This window comes from Dysidea avara, chromosome 7 (assembly GCF_963678975.1).
Source record: "Dysidea avara chromosome 7, odDysAvar1.4, whole genome shotgun sequence".
Lineage (NCBI taxonomy): Eukaryota > Metazoa > Porifera > Demospongiae > Dictyoceratida > Dysideidae > Dysidea > Dysidea avara.
In genome coordinates, this window is record NC_089278.1 from 21,827,573 (window position 1) to 21,855,274 (window position 27,702).

Here is a 27,702-nt window from a genome sequence, read left to right on the forward strand (position 1 = left end):
TGAGTCCTATGGTTTGCTAGTTTAATTAAACTGTGACTATGAGAGAGTAGCTAATGTGCAATTAAAGCAAAATGCATGCAACGAAAATCCTACTTCCTCTGGGTGTCTTTATAAGTTGAAGATGAGTTGTGTAGGCTGTGAAACATAAACACAATCATCTCTTTCACACTCTGGTGAATGTTGTAATTAATGCCTTGAAGCTTTATGCCACTGTCAGAAAAACATTTGTACAGTCAACAAGAGCTTTATAACTGAAGACATGCACTAGCTTGATAAGATGAGAGTTGAGGAGCAAGTATCATAAGCTGCCATATTGTGATATAATTACATTAAATAGTCTTGTAATCAATTTTAAAAAATGTAGTAAAAAGTATTAAAAAAAACTATTAAAAATCTGTTTCTTAAAAGGTATTGTCCAATTTCTTATCACACCACAAGTCTGAATCTACATTGGGTGTCAATGGTTGAACCAAGTTCAAGATCTTCAGCAGGTAGAGTAGTTATGTCTCCATTTGGTTGAATCATCATGTAGTACTTCTTCCCATCAGATTCCACACAGTACCGTAAATCTTGTACACCATCAATATCCTCTTGTTTGAATCTATATATGTATCCCTATATATAGAATGATAATATAACAACTAAGTATATTAATAGTAACAATATGTGCACACCTCATCAGGCACGTCCCCTGGTAATGCTACAATGTTATTGTCTGCATCAACAGCAAGGTAAAAATTGTTTTGATCAGCATTAAAGAACTGGTCCCCTTGACTGTTAGAACTCCATGCAACAAGATATGCATCTTCATTGAGTACTCCTTCAACTGTGGAAAAGTTACAGTAGATTAATATGAGTTATCTTAATGGTTAACTTACTAAGTGATAGAGCAGCTGTGACATATGGAGAGTCTCCTGTTGATATGATGTGAAGTGGATTACCAAGTGAGACACTGACTACAGCCACTGTGGATGGTTGTATTACACTCAATGGGTATGGTGTCCTGTTAAGGTGGCTGTTGAGTTTTATGGAGAAATTTCCAATATTAATGTCACAAGAGTTTTTAGTAGCATCAAGTGTTGTTCCATTAATGGTGATGCTAAGTTGACCCCCATTTGGAGAGAGGTCTAATGATACCTTATCATTTTGTGGTTTGCTGTCCTTGTTGAGTAGTTCTGACTGACTTGAAGTTTTGTTCAACATAATAGCGGACTTGTGTTTATAAGAAGGCCAGGTGGCACCATCTTCTGGTAGTGTTGAAGTAGTGAAGGAAGGACTGAACTGAAACTTTTCCACTTTGTGTTCCATGATTCTTTTCTGATCGTCTCAAGTATAATAGTAGCTAATAAATACAGTTAGTTTCACTGTTTAGTTGAATGATCAGTCACAAATTGTGGCCACTTATATACCCGCAACGTGCAATGGCTAGTGTGGACTGTTGGTCTTCCTTCCTGTTATGTAAGCATCCCGTATTAAATCAGGAGTTCTATATTATTAATTTGTATGGGAATTCATATAACTATACCTCCATGTAGTGTGGGATACTCTCATTTCTCTGTAGCTACTTTATATGGTCAAGAATTATGCACCACATTACTGTCTGTAGATGTCTGCTGCATGTTGTATGGTAATTGTAGGAAATTGTCTCAAAGCTTTTGCTTCTTAAAGTACTCTAGATCTGCTTATATTAGTTCATACATGGCAGTAATCATACAGTACGGTAGTATCACACAGAATGGTAGTACTGTATACTTGATTGGGTTTTTCTGGCCAAAAAATCACCCAAAAGCCAGCTTCACAAGACCATCCTGACGGTTTGGGCAGTATTGATTAGGTATAATCAAGCCAAAAAGTTTTTTCAGTATGCTTCCAATAGTTTGTTATACAAATTTTTAAATTATTCAATGGAATTTTCTATTGACTGACTAGTTAACTGCCTGCCTGCCTGCCTGCCTGCCTGCCTGCCTGCCTGCCTGCCTGCCTGCCTGCCTGCCTGCCTGCCAGCCTGCCTGCCTGCCTGCCTGCCTGCCTGCCTGCCTGCCTGCCTGCCTGCCTGCCTGCCTGCCTGCCTGCCTGCCTGCCTGCCTGCCTGCCTGCCTGCCTGCCTGCCTGCCTGCCTGCCTGCCTGCCTGCCTGCCTGCCTGCCTGCCTGCCTGCCTGCCTGCCTGCCTGCCTGCCTGCCTGCCAGCCTGCCTGCCTGCCTGCCTGCCTGCCTGCCTGCCTGCCTGCCTGCCAGCCTGCCTACCTGCCTGCCTGCCTGCCTGCCCGCCTTCAGACAAGCGTAACTTATATCAGCTAAGGCTACGGGCTTGATTTTTTCACTGTTCAACATCATTTCACTATGTACAATGTACGCATTATGGAATTACCTTTGTCCTCCTTTGTGTCCCTTTTTTGTTTTGCTGACAGCCCAAGGTGTCAATTTGCAGTAGCACAATGGCTTCCCGGCTACATTTGTAACAGGAATTGTCCATATTTTCCGTGGAGACTAGCAGAGGCACTTCTCCTACAGTTCTTCGCTTGTAACACTGTGTAACAGGATGAACATAACTGAAAGCAAAGCGTAATGGCCACTTCGCTTCGATTCAGCAATTGATAATTGGGGCATGCGAATCATCTGTATTTTTCATGGTGACTAGATTGATTGCAGAGGTGCTTCTCCTACTGTTCTTCATTTGTAGCACTGTGTAACAGGCTGAACATAGCTGAAAGTGAACCACCCTATTTTCTAGTCAATAATTGATAGTTGAGGCAGGCTGTCAGATAAAAATGTTAACTCAAGTGCCGTTCTTTCTTATGATGCGGTTTGTGCAGGTTCACTCATATTAATGTTACAAAAAAACGTAGACAAAGAGTATAGACTGAATTAAGATTAAATGTCCACTGGTATATCTGCAGGTGTAAGCTACCTCCCTTGTTTGTACATTATAGTGACTACAATACCATTTGTTTTGCTGCTAATGAAATTGTACAAGAATTATGTTACACATTTAATTTATTTATTAAAGATTTACAGCATACAAGCTGGTGGTCTGCAGGACTCGCATGTTCCTGCAGTCTAAAAATTACAACAATTACTTAACTACCATGTGCAAGTGCTGTGTGTGCAAAATTACAACAATAACTTAGCTACAACGATAACTTCACATGATGAAGTGTAAATACTTATCTAATCCACCACCCACCCTGGATGACACCTACACATATCCTTGTGTTTGTACTAAAGAACTTACCCACATGGATGAGCTGTGTAGAGCAAAGATAGGATATGTCTATCCTGTGGATTTTAAATCATATAAAAGTATTATGACAGTATACAGCCATACATGCAAAAAGGAGTTTAAAAGCAATGGTGTGTGTATGCAATATTCCTACACACTTTATCTGCCCTGTAAATACCAAATTTGGTTCAGTGAACATTAGTAACTTAAGTACTTTGAACATTTATGAAGCACCCTGTATACATGGATGCTTGCATGGATAAATACTGCAGCTTCTGCCAAGGATTATATGACTGCATTCATCTATAGTAATCATTGGAATTTGTATAATCATATAACAACACATTATTTGAAGGATAAATACCTGACCTTTTAGCCATTGCAGGGGTGCAGTGTACATAATACCATCCTAGTTTAGTTAAATCACCTTTTAGTCCTCCTTTTAATTCTGCTTAGTGGATTGTAAATTTTATTTATCTTTGAAGTACTGTGACAGTTAAATTAGGCCAACATTTTCACCACCACCTCTGTATACATACACTAAGAAGATATTCTTATGATTAGTCACTCATAAAATGCTTTTACACACTGCTGAGCTTCCTATATACACGCCACTAAAAATTGACTGTATTTTGTGCAGTATGTGCTCAATGTTAGAGGAATGAAGGCATTGGAGAAAGCATTAAATTATTAGGAAAATGTAGTACACATTCTTAAACAGATCCTTAAAATGCTGCCTTCAAAATTTTTTTTTTTTACAAATGAAAATAAGTGCAAAAATTTGAATGCCCACTATCCGACTGAAATCTTAAGAAATTCTGACCTACTGCAATTTCCTTCTCTTAATTCCTACACACACCTTTACATCAATTTTAGACATAACAGCAGCACTGTATGTATGGTGGTTCCATATAGGATCTATTGATATACAAGCACCCGAATTACCATCATTGTGACTGTCTTTCTCATTAAGGAGACTTGGAATTGTGCTACTGAACAGATAGACACCACATATTGATGCAGATGTGAACTGCAAAATTAATTATGATGTTTACAACCAAAAATTATCTCATTTCTTATAACCCACACACATGACAGCAATTAGCTATTTTTGTGCAAGCTAGGAATGTTATTGACAATTTAAATGGACATTAAAAGCTTATCCTCTGTATATCACTGCGTGCATGCGTGTGTGTACGTACATATGTACGTGCACGTGTGTGTGCATGACTCTCTCTTTCTCTCACTCTCCTCTTTGCTCTCTACAGCTCCCCCTCTCTCATGATGTACTACTTATCATTCTAAACTCTTGAAAGTACTGAAATACAACAGACTGACATCATTTCCTGTTGTATTAAATTTACCTGTTTGTCACCTAAAGATTTTTTTTTAAATTGTGAATTTGTTGCAGTAACCCTTGTTCTAAATTTTTAAAAAATTTAAATTTATTAAGGTTGTATCTTCTTTTTAAGGACCTGGCCAAGCTTTAATATGGGATTCAGTATAGTTATGTGTTACTGACAATACCCATGGTCGAAACAATGTAATAATCATATGGTGTCATAGAATAGCAGCTGCACTGAATGTTTGCTCAAATCAAAGATGTTTTTCTTACATGCATGTATTGTACAGTTACTGTTCTTACTAGCTATCCTGTTATCTACCCTATTAATATGATATCAAAAATTACCAGCATTAGAACACTAAAGAGATATTAATGTGGGCTCAGTATGAAGATAACACATAAAGTTGGGTTTCCCATGCCCTTCATATTGCCTATACTCACAATCAAATTTATATAAAACTGATTACATTTAGGTGTGGTATTTAAAGATTGTTAAAATGTTGGAGGAAGTTGTATGGTGTAGGCTGTGTGTCTACAAGGTCATGTACACATCATGTGGTCTGGTGAAACATTTCATGGCATACGTGACACTGTGTGTAGTAATTGATGTTGTTTGTACAACTATACTTCATCACCCTTATATAGTCATCTTGTGATCATGTTATGTCTTTGTTATGTTGCTGATTTGTTATACAATATGTAATTTAGTAAAGGGATGTACCTATAGAGACCACAGTAATTAAAGATAAAAACATAACCAGATTGTGTCATACATCAGTGTTTGAGGGACATTGTGGGTGGTTCTTCCTGAATCCCAACACAGCAACACTTGCGATGCAGCATTGTGGTATTGTAATATTACCACACACTTCAATTTATTTAGCATGACTCAGGAGTATGAACATGTCACGTTTTTCATTGTCAAGTTAGCATTCATTGTTTAATATTCAAGAAGAAAAGTTGAATCACAGTAAGACAAGCAGTTGATAGATTCAGTGAAAATCTGGCAGTGTTGACTAAATATTTGATATCCGGTAGTGCACATTTGTGGAAAACGTACTAGTTAAATAACAAAGGTAACTGCTAAAGGTTTTGTTATAAATGTTAGCTACATAGTATTATAGGCCACCCACTGTTTTATCATTTACATCATCCCCAGTGGTGGGGTTAGCAACTCTTCCACTCTATACAGTGGATAATTTGGTATTATTATTATTATATTTGAAGTATTACCTATTTTTGTGTTAGTCAAACTTCGTGTGCTAATGATGTATAAGTATCACATTCAATTGGAAGTACAGTATAAGTATATATCCCAATGAATATTTCTAACAAGCAAATCACCTTTAACATTTCAATTTAACTATCATACTCGTTGCTATACAATTTTTGTTTTCTGATTTCCATATAATTTTAATATAAATGACTTCTTTTTAACAGGATCTACTACCTGAGGGTTGTAGTAAGATTGTTGGCTACAGTAGTTCATATTAGGAGTCATTCAAGTACAACTTCCTGGGACTACAGGTGGATATCAGAATTACCGATGATATCATCAACTCCCAACATCATGTCATTATGGATGTTGTGGCCCCAAAAAATGTATGTGTGTGTGTTCATTAAGGAATTAAATTGTGATCAGTAGTAAATAATATGAATTTGTCCAAAACTACAGGCACAAGACTCAGTATATGTTGCCAAATTCCTCACGAAATAATCACAACAGTCAACAATGGTAATTCCTACTATTATGTAACTCTACAGTTTCATTGGACACCTTTGTATTACTATTGAAATTCTTCCTACATTTAGTTAATAAGGATTTTCCTTCATTCCTAGCTTTGGCAAGCAGCAAATTTTTTATTTGTTTTCAACTGTCGCTATGGTGACAGTTTCCCATTTGTACGGTCGGAATTGGATAGAGAGATTCAAGGGTTTTCTTTTATTGTATGGTGTGCTGTAGAGATTTTGTGAGTTAAAGGTTGTAAATTAGTGTTTTTGTATGTAGTGTAAAATACATGTATTTTCCATTGGACAACAACTGACAAGATTTTATGATCAGTCTGTTTTACCAAGCTGCGGTTTCAAAAAAGATATTAAACAGATATTAGAATTATTTAATGCATAATTCTTAAATTTTAAGGGTTTAACCCAGTATTTTGAAAACTTTTAATGTTGACCTAAATTGATTGATTGCCCAACACGAAATAGCTATAATTATTATTATTGAGATATTACACTGTATACACTTTGTGTAGGCTGAGGATGTGTATCATCGAGAGATTGATAATCAAGCAGATCATAACATCCCCAGCAAACAGTTACTTCCTGCTCCTCCAAGTGTGTAACAATGCATGTAGTTTGTTGTTGCTATTGATCTTGTATGTATTATATCTGTTGTAGTAAATACGTATAGTTTGTTTGGCCATCATTTTACCCTAACACTGTAACTTCCATAGCACAGGCCTCCTGCCATAACATTTATCAAAGTCATGAGGTTCCTTAAACATCATCTTGATATGAGCCAAAACAAATGAGCTATACCATGTTTAAAATTTTTTTTTTTTGTTACAGTAAAGAGTAGTGATGTGCAATATGCCGAAAAATTATCAATGTTGCAATATTTTTTCAATACCGATATCGTATTGAATCTCAATATTTTTATAACTGATATCAATATTTATCGTATAGTCAATATTTTGCTACAATTTTCAATATAGCTATTGAATAATATTTTGGTAATTTACAACTTTTGGTGTGTGATTGTGCAATCACAGTAGAAATGAAGCTCAGTTCTGTACAGTTTAGCCATACAAAAAGCGTCTACCAGTTCCCAAGGCTTGTTATTAGCTTCATCACAAATTCTATAAACCATAGCTGCTAATTATAAACATTTGCCCCACGCAATTAATCAAAAGAAGAAAAAGTACCAAAAAGTATCGAAATTTACCAATTATCATACGTATCTATATCATACCAAAACCAAAATCCTAATATCGCACATCACTAGTAAGAGGTTTTACTTTCAGAGGTGAAGTATGCACACCTGTTGGGACCAGAATATTCTCCCTTATTATATGTTGTCTGTTGTGTCCTTAATTTGGAGAGTTTGTTAAGAGAGATTCCAATGTAATCCCCCCATGCATATTTGCAGATCACCATCGTAGAATTAAGGTTGGTGCGGCCAAGCAGCGCTCAGCTGGTAGGTCACTCATGGACTTGACAGCAGGCCCAAACATATTCTGCACGCTTCATCGTCACTTTGTCTACATCCTCAAATGTGGTGGCAGTCGCCTCAGGGAGAGCATGGTGGAAGGACCACCACAGGTTAGCTAGTGTTGTATATTATAAATTTTGTAGTAACTGAATTTTTATTGTTTTGATTTTCTTGTTGTCAAGTTACAGTACCACTCAAATGCAACGTTGTCTCGCGAGAGTGTGAGCGATTAAAAAGCTCACTAATTAAAGGGTGTGTCACCCATTTAGCTTGCAAGTATTCATCCCATTTCATTGGGATGATGCTCGTGAGCGAAATGGGTGCCACGCCCTTTAATTAGCTAGCAAGATTTTTAATTGCTTACATTTTTGTGAGGTGACGTTGTATTTGAGCGGTACTGTAAATGATAAAGGTGGGGACTATTCTACGGAACGGAACGGAACGGAACGGAATGATGGACTAAACCACGGAACGGAACGCTTTCTCAAACTGAAGCTTGCAACTTATCATTGTTGAAACTTCCCTTATAAGTTAGCAGTGGCATCTCCAGTGGGTGGTTAAACCATAGATAATAGAGTTAAACATAAGATAAAAAGAATTAACGGATCGATTGTGGGTTTTTGTTGGTTGTCATTAGTAACGAAGTATTATTGTGGGATGAGCTGTATCAGTGATGTTCATCCATACGGAAGGGAACTTTATGTGAGCTGTTTTTCTTATTTAGACTTTACAAAACAGTCTGGGCCGGTCTTTCAAGTCATAAGTCAGTGTATAAATAAAGCAAGCAGGAAGATACTGGTAACAGGAAAGAGCCAGCTGAATTAAAACTTGAAGAATTTTGTGCAGTGTGTGAGGAGCAAATATTTTGGCAGACCGCAAGGAGGGTATATTCTGCAAACATCACTGAAGTGTATGCATGGAGTTATTTATATATTAACAGCTGGTGCAGTGGACTAATGCCGTATTCAATAGTGAGCTGATTTTATCTGTTGCACAATTCAAGGATGTGTCTGACTGCTAGCCTTGAATCAGGCTAAATGTCAAAACTCCCAAGATCAGCCAAATCTCTATTATAAGCCGCATGTGAAACCATGCCCGTAGCCACCAGGCAAACGTGATTTGGACCAGGATGTGCGTGTAATTTCAATGTATCTAGTCAGACCTGAAATGGAACACTTACATTAATTACATACCACCTAAGAATCCTAGGATTTCTTAAGTGTAACATTTCACATGCTTCACTTCAAACAAAACAGGTTAAATTTGTTCGTCTATTTTCAAGTGATTCCCAGTCCAGCTGGTCCATGAAATTACAATGGGATCACATGTATTTGTTACAGTGCGGGTTGTCCTGTGTTGGATCTACTCTAGAGTTGAGATTTCAAGGTAGACTCACTGCCAATTTACTGACACTAGTACTGTTGTAGCATGTTTAAGTGGAGGACAAATGAAATAGTAATGCTAGATTATTTATGTATACAAATTCTTCATACTGAAATTGATATCCCATTTTGATTTGTACTTCCACTTTGCAACATATTCAAGAGCAAGAAGCTACCACACTTAATCTCCAACCACTGTCATTAATTAACCAAGATCTAGTCTGTAATTCACCTTACTGTAGTGATTTTATTGATTCATCTGTATGCTTTCTTCATTTCCTTTGAAGTTGTACCAAGAGTTCATAATAAGGTGGGGAGTGTCTAACTTGAATGCATTCACCAAACACCCTGCTTAAAGTAACACCTTGGCCTTATTTCAGAACAAAGGCTTTACCTTCTTCAGCAACTCTAATCAACAGTTTTCTATCCCCCAGTAAAGGTGTTGATTTGATGAAAGGTGAACTTTACACAGGGTGTTTGTACAGGCCATACTGAGAGTTAGACACTCTCCCCCATACAAATCAGTATTACGAACTCTTGGTTGTACAGTATAGGTAAACAAAGATAAGTTTCTCTCCCATCTTATTCTAGGATTTCTATTGACAAGGAAAATTCAATTATTTGTATACAGGCTCAAAATTGAGAAAATATAAAGAAAGTGAATTAATATTATACAGTCAGTTTGCTTTTGGATATTTAATGTCTCCAACCACAACAAAAATTTGATGAATCCATGCATCTCATCACTGGTCGTCTGAACTTTCTGAAAGTGATACCTCACTCAATCAACCATATATTCTGTTTATTAGACTGAATAAAGTCATGATTACCTAAACAATCACTTAATTAATGTTTTATAATTATCCTATTCCATTTTCCTGGAGGTTCCACTGATAAAATGCAATTTCAGCAATGATAGCAGCTAGCCAAGCTGCAAGTTGATTCAGAAAGCACTCCATTCTGTAAAATAGACCCCATCCAGAATTCAACTCAGTACTCAGGCTGAGATATCTGACAATAGTCCACTACTCTGTTAATGAATCATTGATGTTCACACAATATAGCCTCCTTGAGGTATCTGAATGTTTGCTCCTCACACACTGCACAAAATTCCTTTAGATTCTACTTAGACTGAGTTGATTCAGCTTGTCACCATACTTGTTTCCTTTGTAGTGTAGCTATACGCATACTGATTTATGCCGATTAGAAAGGCTGGGCCTCAGACTGTACATTCTAAAGTCAAGTAAGTAAAAATAACTCACATACTAATAAAAAAAAGTCATGCATTAAGTTCCCTACTTGATATATCCGAAGATGAAATCACTGAGTCAGCTATTCCCACAATTAGTACTTCGTTACTAATGACAACCAACAAGAACCCACAATCGATCCTTAAATTCGTTTTATCTTTCTTGGGGTACGTTTGATTACCTGCTGGAAGTGCCACTGATAACTTGTACAGCAATGGTAAGCTGCAAGCTTCAATCTGAGAAAGCATTCCGTTCCGCAGTTTAGTCCATCATTCCGTTCCGTTCCGTTCCGTTCCGTTCCGTTCCGTTCCGTTCCGTTCCGTTCCGTAGAATAGTCCCCACCAAATGTGCTTTTCAGAATTCACACTGATAATAAAGCATTCTACAGTTGCACATAATGTAGAATAAGTGGTCCTTGAGGATCTTACCGCAAACATCCTTTATGCTATTTATCCATAAAATAGCTTAAACCTGTATATGTATGGTACTTAATTGTTGTATCAGGAGTAAGTAGCAGTTGTTAATGGCGCTTATATTGCACTTCTTAAATGCCTTCAGTTCCCTTGTATGTATAGATGTGTATGCGCTTATTTAGTTGTTATGTATTATTTATGCATTATGGTAACAGCCTGGACAGCATGTAGCGGACACACACAATGAAGTTGATGACAATAATGATGACCTATCACCACTGGAGTCCTCTGTGTCTTCTTTACCTCCTCTTGAGAGAGCACTGACTGTACCCGAGTTTATTAGCTTCTTCAGTACCATCGGTAAGTGTCTAGTATGTGTACTGTATAATAAGAAAGTTTGGCAAAATGTCAGAATAAGATTTTTGCAAGAACATATAGGTTTGATAAATTCATTCATATATACTCCAAGTCCAAGGATTTAGTTGACCTTGTGGTTGGGAAGAATTGTCAAACATTTGAGTGAATATTGTATAGTTAGTCACGTCATGCTATTTCTGTTCGCTGGTTTGGCTACCCAACAATCTATTCTTCAAAGTTTTTTCGCACATACAGTAAAAACGTGAGTTAATCAAGACACACGATAGTGTGTCGTGCGGCCCAAGAAGCCGGCGCGCCACACCATGAGTATATTGACAGGAAGAACGAAAACGTCATTTTCACACCTTTGTATCTCGGTGATCACTTATCTGATTGGCACCAAATTTGCTACACAGTTGCCCGCCAGCCAAGGGAGTCTACATTCCAAATTTGAAGGAAATCGCTCCAGCCATTTCCGAGATACGAGCTGCCAAAGTTTCGTTTTTTTTTCTTCGTTGTTTTTTTCTTCTTCGTCTTTTCGCACACTTGCAAAAATTGCTATAACAAGCAAACGCGTACTCCGATCGCCTTGAAATTTGGCACACAGAAAGGGAGTCCAAAGGCGAATCCCAGCATCAAGTTTAGTACAAATCCGATGAATGGTTCAGGAGTTATGACCGATTATTCGCGTAAAACAAGATCGATTTGTTGTCACGCCTACAGGGTAAACCGCTTCATGGAATGAGTTGAAAATTGCTATGTAAATGGAGTAACCATCGTAGGAGTGCCTTTTGGTGGTTTGAAAGGAATCGAGATAAAGACCACGGAGATATGACACAAAACCCAACCTGTGTCACAATTACGCGATCGATTTTTATGAATTAAAAAGTATTAGTTTTCACGCCTACTAGGCAAACCGCTTAGAGCAATGAGCTGAAAATCAGTGTATAGCTGGAATAATCTTCATAGAAAGTTCTTGCAGTAGTACAGAAGAATCGGATTACAAACCACTGAGTTATGATTCGAAAGCCAACTCCGTGTAGCAAATGTGAGATCGAGATACTCTAATAGAACAGTCACCCTAATAGAGCATTCGGCTAATTTATTTACTCCATTATAGAATTTTATTACATCACAAGTTATTCTGTAGGGAGTTCAGCTGCAAACAGTTAATCTTATAGACAGTTCAGCAAGAAGACAGTCACCATGTGGAGAGTTAAGCAAATATATCACTATAGAGATTCAGAACATTACAAGTCACACTGAAGAAAGTTCAGCTATAAACAAGTCATGCACTATGTAGAGAATTCAGCTACAATTCAGTCACTCTCTAGAGAATTCAATTACACAGAATTCAGCTACACACAAGTCACTGTGGAGAGAGTTCAGCTACAAACAAATTACCCTTTAGAGTGATCAGCTACAAACAAAACACTTTGCAAGGTGTTCAGCTGCAACAAATCAACCTTTAGAGCGATCAGCAATGAACAAATCAACACAAATCTACCTGTAGAGAGATCAGCTAGAAACAAATCACCCTGAAGAGAGTTCAGCTACAAAAAATCACCCTGTAGAGACATCAGCTAGAAACTAGACACAATGTAAGGAGTTCAGCTACAAGCAATCAACCTGTAGAGAGTTCAGCTAAAACAAATCAACCTGCAGAGAGATCAGCTACAAACAAATCACCATATAGAGAGTTCTGCTACAAACAGATTACCTGTAGATAGATCGGCTACAAACAAATCAACCTGCAGAGAGATCAGCTACACACAAATCACCCTGTAGAGAAATCAGCTAGAAACTACACACAATGTAAGGAGTTCAGCTACAAACAAATCACCCTGTAGAGAGATCAGCTACAAACTAGACACAAAGTAAGGAGTTCAGCTACAGGTAAATTACCCTGTAGAGAGTTCATCTACAAACAAATCAACCTGTAGAGCAATCAGCTAGAAACAAATCACCCTGAAGAGAGGTCAGCTACAAAAAATCACCCTGTAGAGAGATCAGCTAGAAACAAATCACCCTGAAGAGAGGTCAGCTACAAAAAAATCACCCTGTAGAGAGATCAGCTACAAACAAATTGCCCTGTAGAGAGATCAGCTACAAGCAAAACACCCTGTAGAGAGTTCAGCAACAAAGAAACCACCATGTAGAGAGTTCAGCTACCAACAAATTACCCTGTAGAGAGATCGGCTACAAACAAATCAGCCTGTAGAGAGTTCAGCTAAAACAAATAAACCTGCAGAGAGATCAGCTACACACAAATCAACTTATAGAGAGATCAACTACAAACAAATCACCCTGTAGAGAGATCAGCTAGAAACTACACACAATGTAAGGAGTTCGGCTACAAATAAATCACCCTGTAGAGAGTTCAGCTAAAACAAATCAACCTGCAGAGAGATCAGCTACAAACAAATTACCTTTTAGACAGTTCAGCTACAAATAAATTACCTTGTAGAGAGATCGGCTACAAACAAATCAACCTCCAGAGAGATTAGCTACACACAATTCAACTTGTAGAGAGATCAGCTACAAACAAATCACCCTGTAGAGAGATCAGCTAGAAACTAGACACAATGTAAGGAGTTCAGCTACAAGCAAATCACTGTGTAGAGAGTTCAGCTACAAACAAACCAACCTGTAGAGCGATCAGCTAGAAACAAATCACCCTGAAGAGAGGTCAGCTACAAAAAATCACCCTGTAGAGATATCAGCTAGAAACAAATCACCCTGAAGAGAGGTCAGCTACAAAAAAATCACCCTGTAGAGAGATCAGCTAGAAACAAATTACCCTATAGAGAGATCGGCTACAAACAAATCAACCTGCAGAGAGATCAGCTACACACAAATCAACTTATAGAGAGATCAACTACAAACAAATCACCCTGTAGAGAGATCAGCTAGAAACTACACACAATGTAAGGAGTTCAGCTACAAATAAATCACCCTGTAGAGAGCTCAGCTAAAACAAATCAACCTGCAGAGAGATCAGCTACAAACAAATCACCTTTTAGACAGTTCAGCTACAAATAAATTACCTTGTAGAGAGATCGGCTACAAACAAATCAACCTGCAGAGAGATTAGCTACACACAATTCAACTTGTAGAGAGATCAGCTACAAACAAATCACCCTGTAGAGAGATCAGCTAGAAACTAGACACAATGTAAGGAGTTCAGCTACAAGCAAATCACCGTGTAGAGAGTTCAGCTACAAACAAACCAACCTGTAGAGCGATCAGCTAGAAACAAATCACCCTGAAGAGAGGTCAGCTACAAAAAATCACCCTGTAAAGATATCAGCTAGAAACAAATCACCCTGAAGAGAGGTCAGCTACAAAAAATCACCCTGCAGAGAGATCAGCTGGAAACAAATTACCCTATAGAGAGATCGGCTACAAACAAATCAACCTGCAGAGAGATCAGCTACACACAAATCAACTTATAGAGAGATCAACTACAAACAAATCACCCTGTAGAGAGATCAGCTAGAAACTACACACAATGTAAGGAGTTCAGCTACAAATAAATCACCCTGTAGAGAGCTCAGCTAAAACAAATCAACCTGCAGAGAGATCAGCTACAAACAAATCACCTTTTAGACAGTTCAGCTACAAATAAATTACCTTGTGGAGAGATCAGCTACAAACAAATCAACCTCCAGAGAGATTAGCTACACACAATTCAACTTGTAGAGAGATCAGCTACAAACAAATCACCCTGTAGAGAGATCAGCTAGAAACTAGACACAATGTAAGGAGTTCAGCTACAAGCAAATCACCGTGTAGAGAGTTCAACTACAAACAAACCAACCTGTAGAGCGATCAGCTAGAAACAAATCACCCTGAAGAGAGGTCAGCTACAAACAAATCAACCTGCAGAGAGATCAGCTACACACAAATCAACTTATAGAGAGATCAACTACAAACAAATCACCCTGTAGAGAGATCAGCTAGAAACTACACACAATGTAAGGAGTTCAGCTACAAATAAATCACCCTGTAGAGAGCTCAGCTAAAACAAATCAACCTGCAGAGAGATCAGCTACAAACAAATCACCTTTTAGACAGTTCAGCTACAAATAAATTACCTTGTGGAGAGATCAGCTACAAACAAATCAACCTCCAGAGAGATTAGCTACACACAATTCAACTTGTAGAGAGATCAGCTACAAACAAATCACCCTGTAGAGAGATCAGCTAGAAACTAGACACAATGTAAGGTGTTCAGCTACAAGCAAATCACCGTGTAGAGAGTTCAACTACAAACAAACCAACCTGTAGAGCGATCAGCTAGAAACAAATCACCCTGAAGAGAGGTCAGCTACAAAAAATCACCCTGTAGAGATATCAGCTAGAAACAAATCACCCTGAAGAGAGGTCAGCTACAAAAAGATCACCCTGTAGAGAGATCAGCTAGAAACAAATCACCCTGAAGAGAGGTCAGCTACAAACAAAACACTTTGCAGAGAATTCAGCTACAAACAAATCAGCTTGTAGAGAGATCAGTTACACACAAATCAACCTGTAGAGAGATAAGCTAAAAACAAATCACCCTGTAGAGAGTAGCTACAAGCAAAACACCCTGTAGAGAGTTCAGCAACAAAGAAACCACCATGTAGAGAGTTCAGCTGCAAACAAATCACCTTATAGAGAGTTCAGCTACAAACAAATCACCCTGTAGAGAGATCAGCTAGAAACTAGACACAATGTAAGGAGTTCAGCTACAAGCAAATCACCCTTTAGTGAGTTCAGCTAAAACAAATCAACCTGCAGTGAAATCACCTACAAAAAAGCACCTTGTACAGAGTTCAGCTACAAACAAATTACCCTGTAGAGAGATCGGCTACAAACAAATCAACCAGTAGAAAGATCAGCTACACACAAATCAACTTGTAGAGAGATCAGCTACAAACAAATCACCCTGTAGAAAGATCAGCTAGAAACCAGACACAATATAAGGAGTTCAGCTACAAGTAAATCACCCTGTAGAGAGTTCAGCTAAAACAAATCAACCTGCAGAGAGATCAGCTACAAATAAATCACTTTACAGACAGTTCAGCTACAAACAAATTACCTTGTAGAGAGATCGGCTGCAAATTAATCAACCTGCAGAGAGATCAGCTACACACAAATCAACTTGTAGAGAGATCAGCTACAAACAAATCACCCTGTAGAGAGATCAGCTAGAAACTAGATACAATGCAAGGAGTTCAGCTATATACAAGCAAAATCACCCTTTAGTGAGTTCAGCTACAAACAAATCAACCTGCAGTGAGATCACCCACAAAAACGCACTTGTACAGAGTTCAGTTACAAACAAATCACCCTGTAGAGAGATCAGCAACAAAGAAACCACCATGTAGAGAGTTCAGCTGCAAACAAATCACCCAGTAGAAAGATCAGCTAGAAGAAGTTACCTTGTAGAGAGTTCAGTTACAAAGAAACCATCATATAGAGAGTTCAGCTACAAAGAATTTACCCCGTAGAGAGTTCAGCTAGAAGAAGTCACCTTGTAAAGAGTTCAGCTACAAAGAAACCATCATGTACAGAGTTCAGCTACAAAGAAACTACCTGTACAGAATTCAACTACAAACAAATTACCCTGTATAGAGATCAGCTAGAAGAAGTTACCTTGTAGATAGTTCAGCTACAACAATTCACCCTGTAGAAAGATCAGCTAGAAGAAGTCACCTTGTAGAGTGTTCAGTTACAAAGAAACCATCATGTAGAGAGTTCAGCTGCAAATAAATCACTCTGTAGAGAGTTCAGCTACAAAGAAACCGCCATGTAGAGAGTTCAGCCTCATACAAACTACCTTGTAGAGAATTCAACTACAACAAATCACCCTGTAGAGAAGAAGTTACCTTGTAGAGAGTTCAGCTACAAAGAAACCATCATGTAGAGAGTTCAGCTACAAAGAAACCACCTAGTAGAGAGTTTAGCTGCAAACAAATCACCTGTAGAGAGTTCAGCTAGAAACAAATCACCCCGTAGAGAGATCAGCTGGACGAAGTCACCTTGTAGAGAGTTCAGCTACAAAGAAACCATCATGTAGAGAGTTCAGCTGCAAACAAATCACCCTACAGAGAGTTCAGCTACAAAAAATCACCCTGTAGAGAGTTCAGCTAGACGAAGTCACCTTATAGAGAGTTCAGCTACAAAGAAACCATCATGTAGAGAGTTCGGCTACAAAGACACCACCATGTAGAGAGTTTAGCTGCAAACAAATCACCTGTAGAGAGTTCAGCTAGAAACAAAATACCCTGTAGAGAGACCAGCTAGAAGAGGTTACCTTGTAGAGAGTTCAGCTACAAAGAAACCATCCTGTATATAGTTCAGCTATATTTCAAGTCACCCAGTAGAGAGATCAGCTGCAAAAAAATATCCTGTGGGGAATAATGGGCATTTAATAAATATATGTATATAATTTGTATAATTACTAATGAAATCAAAAATAATTGAAGTACTAAAAGTCTTCTTTAAGTTCTTTTCTTCTTCCTGTAGTAAAGAAAAAAACACATGGGTTAAAAAAGCCCCAAAGCCAGCCATAGGCCGGCTTTGCAGTATACAAATACAAAAAGAAGTGATATCTAATCAAAAACAGCCAAGCTGTAAAAAAAGGTGCGGCCCCCAAAAAGGCCATGGTGAAAAAAGATGTGAAATCCAAGGTGGCGGCCAAGAAATGGCTGTGATGGTAGGTTAATGGTTACATTTTAATAACGACAATTCAGGTGAATTTTGTGCCGCTTGGTCTTGGCACCAAATTCACCTGAATTGTTGTTATTAAAATGTAACCATTAACCTACCATCACAGCCATTTCTTGGCCGCCACCTTGGATTTCACATCTTTTTTCACCATGGCCTTTTTGGGGGCCGCACCTTTTTTTACAGCTTGGCTGTTTTTGATTAGATAATAATGTACATGAGATGCTACTATCTAATTACTGTTGTACACTCTATAGTGGTACATGATAGTTCAGGTGTTCAGGCTTGTAGTTCAGTTAGCACAAAGATATTCTCTATACAAGCGACATATTTTCTTTGAGCATAAGAAAATGACCACTATGACACAATGTTGTGCAAGAAAAACACTTAAACCATGTACAGCATAGAGCTCTGGTGAAAGGTTGAATATACTATGAAGAACAAACGTGACATATGACAGCCCAACAAGTGTTCCCATTGCAAGACTGACCTTATGGAAAAGAGACTGCTGACCCTCCAAGATTGCAAGGCTGGTAATGTTTTTGTACAGCTTATACGTGTAGTAAAGATATGCAGAAAGCAGTATAAACTAAGTAACGTAGTTGATACCAGCAATTCCATATATAATTTGAACTGTACTATAGACAGACTCAGTAATGTAAGCGCAATGACCATTTTCGTAAGAGTAAACCTTGATAATTACCTGTCGCCACATCAAAGCTTATCACAAAATACAAAGTAAGCTATTTTGTACCAAGTTGATAAATCATGTAGTATCTGAAGTAGCTACTGCTTATTGTCTTCTTTTGTCACTCTTTTTAGCTTGTAACTACAACACATGATGTGTACCATGTGATAAAGTATGAATACACAACTCACCCTAGTACCAAGTGCTGTCAACATGAGTGAGTTGTGTGGTACTAGGGTTTGTGCTACTAGTATTGCAAGACTATAGCACTAGTGATGTCATGACAAACCATTGTATTGACCTGGTGTATAGCAAGAACTAGTCAGCTTGTAGTTTCACTAGATTAGTGTAATGCTCCCAAATTAGGAAGACTTTCTCACATTAGTGTGATTATTTACAATTAGGAACTGTTTCCCAATTACACATGAACAGCGTGCACACATATGGCCTCCCTTCTCATAATGTGTTATTAGGTGGGGTACATATCTAATCCACTCATGCATAAAGTGAAGTTTTCTTTCCTTAACAAGCAGGTAAAAAACCCTCTAAGATACATTTGGGGAATTATTTAATTTGACTGGTTTATTCAGGTGACCTGATTACTGCAGGTTTCACTGTGAGTCAAATTATTGTTGACACATCTATGTAGTGATTCAATCTTTCCTATGAGCTACTGTTCCATGGTATCATAATTATGAGTGGAGTTAAAGTTTGTTTGTTTCTTTTAAGAGCTTACTATACTTTCTCTGTACAAATTATTTATTAGCACTGATGTACATAGTATACAGTACATAGTGCTAAGATCACAATCTTTTTTTTTTCAGATCTTAAGGATAAGCACTTCTTCAGATCTTTAAGACACTTATTTTCGATAAGAGAAGTGGTAATGTGTGTTTCTGTGTGTAGCTATTATTAATTGGGACCAGGTGTTACCAAGGGGGACACTTCACTGATTTGGCCAATCACGTGATATGTGGTGACCAGGTGATCGTCAGGGGTGAGGACATGGTGACAGTGACATCGCTACTGATGGTCTTGAAGGTAATGTGTTGGCAGCTTGTGGACTGAGTCAGTGACACACACACGCACGCACGCACGCACACGCACACACACACACGTACACACACACGCACACACACACAGAATGTACTGTGGATGTTCTGTGAATACTTAAGAAACAATATCATTATATGTTATACTTCAACAAAAAGTCACAGCAATGATGATGATAGAATGATGTACACAATATAAGCAATCCATATAGAACGTCAATTGCAAAAGTCATGTAAATTTCCCCCTCGACAATGTCTGTCACGATATCTCAGAATGCGAATTCTTCAGAATTTGCTGACTGATAATCACATGAAATGTTTCTGTTAAAAGTTCTTACTATCAGCTCACTATAATCACTAAATTCTTAAGAAACACATGGAACATGAGGAAAAACGCATTTGTATAATGCAACCAATCGTGTTTAGTGAAGGAAGCCAGTCTATTGTACTGTAGAATGTGTATGTGTGTAGTCTTCACTTCATTGTATTCTTAAGTTCCTTAATCTGTATCTTGGCTTACTTCTCTGTTCTTACAGATTGTACATCATCAAGGAAATAGGCCAACCATTTGTTTTGTGGTGGGAGTTATTTTAAGTTGAAAGTACAGTTACTACTATGATGCCTGTATGTGCATGGAAATAGTGAGGATTTCAAACTCACCTTGGTGTAGAGCCAAGTGTGCCATGTATACTGTCACTACATACATATTTAAGGCAGCTGTCAGACTCAATTTCTTCTTGGCCAGGCAGCTGCTTGGTATAGGCATCTCTCCAGATGAGGTTGAGAATCATATGAGCAACTTAACAGTATATCAATTATAAAGTTCCATGTTCAATTAATGTAAGGGATTTTACAGCTTATCATGCCCTACAGTGCTGTTGTAAACATATGATATCCACAAATGGTAACATAGGAATTATGTCTCACTAAGAAGATGCACAAGTTAGTCATGTACAAGTAATCAGGCTTTTCCCACATGACACCATTTATCTTTTTCCCATTTTCTCCTCATGTGTAGCTTCAGTCATTCCTTACTCTTCTTGTTCACATGTTAAAGCCAGCCACAAACATGTTAGCCTGTTGTGTAATAAGAACACATCTTAAGATAGTCTCATGCAGTTGTACAGTAGCATTCTCTGGGTGTGTGTTTGGCTTCTGCTCATTTTCCTCTGTTGACAGCGACAAGATTGGTGTCACGTTACAAGGATACTGTTAACAGTGTATAAAGTAGTCGAAATGCTTCCAACAATGTACCCATTTACCAACTTTATGGTGACCTTTTTTTTGTTTTTGATTTTCTGTGTACATTTGTGAATCAGTCACATACACCCACAATTGGCTAACCATCAGATTAATGAGGCCTTTCCTTAAATGGTCATTCATATTTGGAAGCATTAGACAAGTTGTTCATGTTTATCTGCAAGTCATCAAAAGAGAATTATACCTCATATGTGACCAGATCTGCGAAAACATGACACAATCATGCTTTTTTCGAATTCCTGTTTATTAAATATTTATATTTTTAATCTACTTAGCCAAATGTATGTTCTGTCAAAGTTTCAGTTTCAGCCTGATATGGCAATGACTTGGGAGTTACAGCCCTATGAAAAATCGATTTATACAGCAAGTATAGTGAAAATAAATTACAGGAGCTTACTAAAACAGTTGTAACTGGCGAGCAAAATGACACACTTGCACCATCGTGTTTGCCATGAGTAGGGGAATCAGTTAGTGGGTAAGTTTTCCCTTGCATCACCTTTCGTCACTACATCGATCACGTATTATCATTTTGATGTGACATATATAAATGCGTTCCTCATCCTTGCATCTACTGCAATAAAGCAAAGATTTCTAACTCCTCTTAAGTAGGCAAATAAAATGATATCCAGATTTTACTGTTAGCCCCTTTCTTCACTAAGAATGTTCAAAAAATTTACGAAATGTTTTTTAATAATACGCAAGTATTTCACCCATTGTATTCAATGCTTTATACTGTAAATTTAGGCTTGCACAATTGTGTTGGGTTTTCGCAGATCCGGTCACATATATCACTTTAATTTAAAAGACTGATAACAGATTTGCCAAAATTTGCTATGGCTAAATAATCATCTATTGCGGTGTAAAAGTACAGTAGACTTGTTGTTGTTTTGTACTGTCATGGAATGTCACAGTCATGTTTGTGCAGATGCATGTACAAAAAGTTCATTGTATATTCATTGTACTTGCCCACCATACTGTGGGAGTTGTGTAATCCAATATATCATGCCCCAGGAAGTGGTTATTGTACCTGCTTGTTTTATTGTTTACTGAAATGTCAAGAGGCCATAAGGTAAGTGGGCTACTTGCAACAAAAAATTATCTCACTTTTTTCACCCACATGCACATGACAGCAATTAGCTATTTTTATGCAAGGGATTTTGTTGACAATTTTAATGTACATTGAAAGCTGATTCTCTGTATGTCACTGTGTGTCACTGTGTGTGTCTGTCTCTCCCCATAAAATTGTATTTTGATTCATTAGTTGCAGTACACCTTTTTCTACAATTTAAGGCTCCTTTTTTAGACCTTTCCCAGCTTTAAAATGGTTTACAGTAAGATACAGTATAGTAATGACAATACCATGTGTCATGGAATAGGAGCTGCACTGTTCGAGCCAGCTGCCCAAACATTTAGTAGCACTGTGAAGCCCTTTAAACTCCTGAACTAATAGTCAAAAAAGTGCTTTGATATGGGCGAGAACAAGTGAGTTATGAGGCTTTAAAAATATCCCATACATTTAGTATAGACCATTAAGGCACGCAAACATGTTTACAACATGAAAACATGCCTGTTCCAGTACAAAACCATTGGGAGTGAACACATGTTCATCTCTTTGATATTACTGTATTTGGCGGGGCTCAAGTGAACCCTTACTAACTATAATGTGAGCTACAAAGATGTTTTTGAGAGGCACAAAGTTAATCTTAAGGGGGTTTTCCATGCTCTTCATATTGCCTACTCACAACCAAATTTATAGACAAAATAATTTTTTTCAGTATGGTAGTTATTACGGGTCTGGAGGAAGTTGTGCATGTCTACTTGGTCATGTCATGTGGTCTGGGGAAATTTTGTGATACGCGTGAAACGTTTTATGGTGACACTGATTGATGTTGTTTGTATGACTATACTTTGTAGGGACACAGACCCTTTAGTCATCTCATGATCACGTTGTGTCTTTGTTATGCTGTGGTTTATTTGTTATACAACATGTAATTTTACTAAATTTAGAAAAGAGTGGTATTGTAATACTAGTACATACTTGCAATATATCAATTTTAACATGATGAACATGTCACGTTTTTCATTGTCAAATTAGCATTTATTGTTTAATGTTCAAGAAGAAAAGTTGAATCACAGTAAGACAGTTGATAAATTCAGTAAAAATCTGGCAGTGCTGACAAACTATTTCACATTTTAACTGCTAAAAGTTTTGTTAGATGCTAGCTACATAGTATTATATAGGCCACCCACTCTTTTATTATCAATATCCTGACAACTCTTCCACTTTACAGTGGATGGTATAGTATTGTTATTATATTTGAAGTATTACCTATTTTTGTGTTAGTCAAACTACATGTGTTAATCATGTATAAGTAACACATTCAATTGGTAGTAGACTAAGTAGTATATTTCCCAATGAATATTTCTAACAAGCAAATCACACTAAAAATTTCAATTAAAACTCTTTGTCTTTATCAAGTTCATAGTAGTCATACTCTTTGTTATTCTGAACTACGTATAATTTTATTTTAAATGACTTCTTCCTAACAGGATCTCCTACCCGAGGGTTGTAGTAAGATTGTTGGCTACAGCAGTTCATATCAGGAGTCATTCAAGTGCAACTTCTTGGGACTACAGGTGGACGTCAGAATCACTGATGATATCATCAACTCCCAACATCATGTCATTATGGATGTTGTGGCCCCAAAAAATGTGTGTGTGTGTGTGTGTGTGTGTGTGTGTGTGTGTGTGTGTGTGTGTGTGTGTGTGTGTGTGTGTGTGTGTGTGTGTGTGTGTGTGTGTGTGTGTGTGTGTGTGTGTGTTCATTAAGGAATTAAATTGTGATCAGTAGCTAGTAAATAGAATTTGTCCATCAAACTGTAGGCACATGACTAGTATGTGTGTCAGTGTGTGTTGCCAAATTCCTCACAAATAATCACAACAGTCAACAATGATAATTCTTACTATAACATAATTCTACAGTTTCATTGGACACCTTTACAATGTTACATTACTGCTGAAACTCTACCTGCATTTACTTTTTCCTTCATTCCTAGCTTTGGCGCACAACAAAAACTTTACTTGCATAAATTTATACCGTTAAGTCATATATTGGTTCCATGAACATCAACAATAAAATATTTATAAATATTGTTATATGACCCCACTAGAAAAGCAAATAGCAGTTGTATATAATTGTAGTGAAGTATTAGGTCAACACCAATTTAGTAAGAAGTAAGGCTAATTCAGGTACCTATTTTACAATTGCATACAGTCCATCACATTGGAAGAGGTTTCATTGTATGTTCTTTAATTGTACCTAATCAAAATAGCAGTTTACATGTGACAACATACTGGTTATACTTCTTGTACAGTTACCAGCCGACCAGGAGTTGGATGATCCATTGAAACATTACACATTTATGATGTCATCTAAAAGACAGAGTGGTGCTTCACAAGAAAGTTGTGAACTTATTTAATGTGTTCAATAAGTTATCAATTGTTATTGCAGGTCCAACTATTTTGTACCGACTGATAAACATCCTCCAGAACAATTCATTTTCTGACAACTTGGCCCTTTAATCTCTGGATACACTAAAAAGAGAATGGTTAAAGTAAGACACCTCTATAATTGCTCACCTTTATAAATGACATACTGCATGGAACAGTCCCTTACATAAATGACACACTAATATTCTATGTAGTAAAGCCAAAGCTCTGTACACTGTCTCAAAGACGGGAAAACTTGACATCAAATCAAAGAGAAAAGAGAAGTATGTTATTCGTGTTGATGATTTGTGTTCACTAAGCAAAATCAGGAGCTTATAAGCACCTTAAAGCTCCTGGCTAAACACAAGTAATAATTCCCTTTCTGTCCTTCAGGTTGACATCACTGCTTCAAGTTTTACAATGTGAACTAGTTGACATTGATATTCTTCAATTCTGGTTGTCTGCTATTAACAAAGACTATCGTTCTCATTTGTTACAGTTTGTCAATAATTAAATTGTATTACAAAATTTATACAATTTCAATATGATTATTTAATAAGTTACTTATTTACGTAAGCTTTAGGTCAACGTATATAACCAGACCGTTTTACTTTTTCCTTTAGTGAGTTTTTGACTGGTGTGTCTCAAAGGAAGATGTGCATTGTGAACCTCTAAGCTTCAAGAAAATGTGCTTTGTTTTAAAAAGAGTCCTTGTTTAGATGTACTATATAAACTGATTTTGCGCTGTTTAAATCACCAAGAAATCCAGGGGCTCTTCTTTGAAAGTGAGTAGCCTTGAAGTTTATCTGAAACGTTATCTAAATATTCACTGAGTCCTATGGTTTGCTAGTTTAATTGAACTGTGACTATGAGAGAGTAGCTAATGTGCATTTAAAGCAAAATGCATGCAACGAATATCTTACTTCCTCTGGGTGTCTTTATAAGTTGAAGATGAGTTGTGTAGGCTGTGAAACATAAACACAATCATCTCTTTCACACTCTGGCGAATGTTGTAATTAATGTCTTGAAGCTTTATGCCACTGTCAGATAAACATTTGCACACTTAACAAGAGTTTTATAACTAAAGACACGCACTAGCTTGATTAAGATGAGAGTTGAGGAGCAAGTATCATAAGCTGCCATATTGTGATATAATTACATTAAATAGTCTTGTAATCAATTTTAAAAAGTCTAGTAAAAAGTATAAAAAAAACTATTAAAAATCTGTTTCTTAAAAGGTATTGTCCAATTTCTTATCACACCACAAGTCTGAATCTGCACTGGGTGTCAATGGTTGAACCAAGTACAAGATCTTCAGCAGGTAGAGTAGTTATGTCTCCATTTGGTTGAATCATCATGTAGTACTTCTTCCCATCAGACTCCACACAGTACCGTAAATCTTGTACACCATCAATATCCTCTTGTTTGAATCTATATATGTATCCCTATATATAGAATGATAAATATAACAACTAAGTATTATTAATAGTAACAATATGTGCACACCTCATCAGGCACGTCCCCTGGTAATGCTACAATGTTACTGTCTGCATCAACAGCAAGGTAAAAATTGTTTTGATCAGCATTAAAGAACTGGTCCCCTTGACTGTTAGAACTCCATGCAACAAGATATGCATCTTCATTTAGCACTCCTTCAACTGTGGAGAAGTTACAGTAGATTAATATGAGTTATGTATAGTAATATTAATGGTTAACTTACTAAGTGATAGAGCAGCTGTGACATATGGAGAGTCCCCTGTTGATATGATGTGAAGTGGATTACCACGTGAGACACTGACTACCGCCACTGTGGATGGTTGTATTACACTCAATGGGTATGGAGTCCTGTTAAGGTGGCTGTTGAGTTTTATGGAGAAATTTCCAATATTAATGTCACAAGAGTTTTTAGTAACATCGAGTGTTGTTCCATTAATGATGATGCTAAGTTGACCCCCATTTGGAGAGAGATCTAATGATACCTTATCATTTTGTGGTTTACTGTCCTTGTTGAGTGGTTCTGACTGACTTGAAGTTTTGTTCAACATAATAGCGGACTTGTGTTTATAAGAAGGCCAGGAGGCACCATCTTCTGGTAGTGTTGAAGCAGTGAAGGAAGGACTGAACTGAAACTTTTCTACTTTGTATTCCATTATTCTTTTCTGATCGTCTCAAGTATAATAGTAGCTAATAAATACAGTTAGTTTCACTGTTTAGTTGAATGATCAGTCACAAATTGAGGCCACTTATATACCTGCAACGTGCAATGGCTAGTGTGGACTGTGTGGTCTTCCTTCCTGTTATGTAAGCATCCCGTATTAAATCAAGAGTTCTATATTATTAACTTGTATGGGAATTCATATAACTATACCTCCATGTAGTGTGGGATACTCTCATTTCTCTATAGCTACTTTATATGGTCAAGAATTATGCACCACATTACTGTCTGTAGATGTTTGCTGCATATTGTATGGAATTGTAAGAAATTGTCTCCAAGCTTTTGCTTCTTAAAGTACTGTAGATCTGCTTATATTAGTTCATACATGGCAGTAATCATACAGTACGGTAGTATCATACAGTATGGTAGTACTGTATACTTCATTGGGTTTTTCTGGCCTAAAAATCACCCAAAAGCCAGCTTCACAAGACCATCCTGACGGCTTGGGCAGTATTGATTAGGTATAATCAAGCCAAAAAGTTTTTTTCAGTATGCTTCCAATATTATTGTAGCTAAGTTATTGTTGTAATTTTGCGCACATAGCACTTGCACATATAGTTATACAGGTAGTTAAGTAATTGTTGTAATTTTTAGGCTGCAGGAACATGCGAGTCCTGCAGACCTCCAGCTTGTATGCTGTAAATCTTTAATAAATAAATTAAATGTGTAACATAATTCTTGTACAATTTCATTAGCAGCAAACAAATGGTATTGTGGTCACTATAATGTACAAACAAGGGAGGTAGCTTACACCTGCAGATATACCAGTGGACATTTAATCTTAATTCAGTCTATACTATTTGTCTACGTTTTTTTGTAACATTAATATGAGTGAACCTGCACAAACCGCATCATAAGAAAGAACGGCACTTGAGTTAACATTTTCATCTGACAGCCTGCCTCAACTATCAATTATTGACTAGAAAATAGAGTGGTTCACTTTCAGCTATGTTCAGCCTGTTACACAGTGCTACAAATGAAGAACAGTAGGAGAAGCACCTCTGCAATCAATCCAGTCACCATGAAAAATACAGATGATTCGCGTGCCCCAATTATCAATTACTGAAGTGAAGTGGCCATTATGCTTTGCTTTCAGTTC

At 37.3% G+C, this 27,702-nt stretch overlaps 3 protein-coding genes across 4 annotated transcripts; 1 reads left to right on the forward strand and 2 right to left on the reverse strand.

Moving 5' to 3' along the window:
- Positions 1-311: 311 nt before the first annotated feature.
- On the reverse strand, positions 312-1,359 carry LOC136260841 (uncharacterized). Its single transcript, XM_066054722.1, has 3 exons — positions 879-1,359; positions 675-826; positions 312-615 (listed from the first exon to the last, which is right to left on the reverse strand). Exons 1-3 carry the CDS (start codon positions 1,306-1,308, stop codon positions 427-429), a joined length of 771 nt encoding a protein of 256 aa, XP_065910794.1. The 5' UTR covers positions 1,309-1,359; the 3' UTR covers positions 312-426.
- A 4,738-nt stretch (positions 1,360-6,097) lies between these two features.
- On the forward strand, positions 6,098-25,115 carry LOC136261491 (folliculin-like). 2 transcript variants are annotated; one of them, XM_066055499.1, is made up of 11 exons: positions 6,099-6,168; positions 6,825-6,906; positions 7,721-7,893; positions 11,044-11,188; positions 19,412-19,470; positions 19,514-19,628; positions 23,450-23,611; positions 24,274-24,361; positions 24,411-24,513; positions 24,604-24,672; positions 24,782-25,103. In XM_066055499.1, the coding sequence occupies exons 1-6, from the start codon at positions 6,145-6,147 to the stop codon at positions 19,538-19,540; spliced, it is 510 nt and encodes a 169-aa protein (XP_065911571.1). In that variant the 5' UTR covers positions 6,099-6,144; the 3' UTR covers positions 19,541-19,628; positions 23,450-23,611; positions 24,274-24,361; positions 24,411-24,513; positions 24,604-24,672; positions 24,782-25,103. The 2 variants fall into 2 exon arrangements, with proteins under 2 accessions (XP_065911570.1, XP_065911571.1); XM_066055498.1 differs by having other exon boundaries at positions 6,098-6,168; positions 19,412-19,628; positions 24,782-25,115.
- LOC136261490 (uncharacterized) lies at positions 24,896-26,614 on the reverse strand. The gene is made up of 3 exons (XM_066055497.1): positions 26,109-26,614; positions 25,895-26,046; positions 24,896-25,833 (listed from the first exon to the last, which is right to left on the reverse strand). The coding sequence occupies exons 1-3, from the start codon at positions 26,536-26,538 to the stop codon at positions 25,645-25,647; spliced, it is 771 nt and encodes a 256-aa protein (XP_065911569.1). The 5' UTR covers positions 26,539-26,614; the 3' UTR covers positions 24,896-25,644.
- Between the last annotated feature and the right edge of the window lie 1,088 nt (positions 26,615-27,702).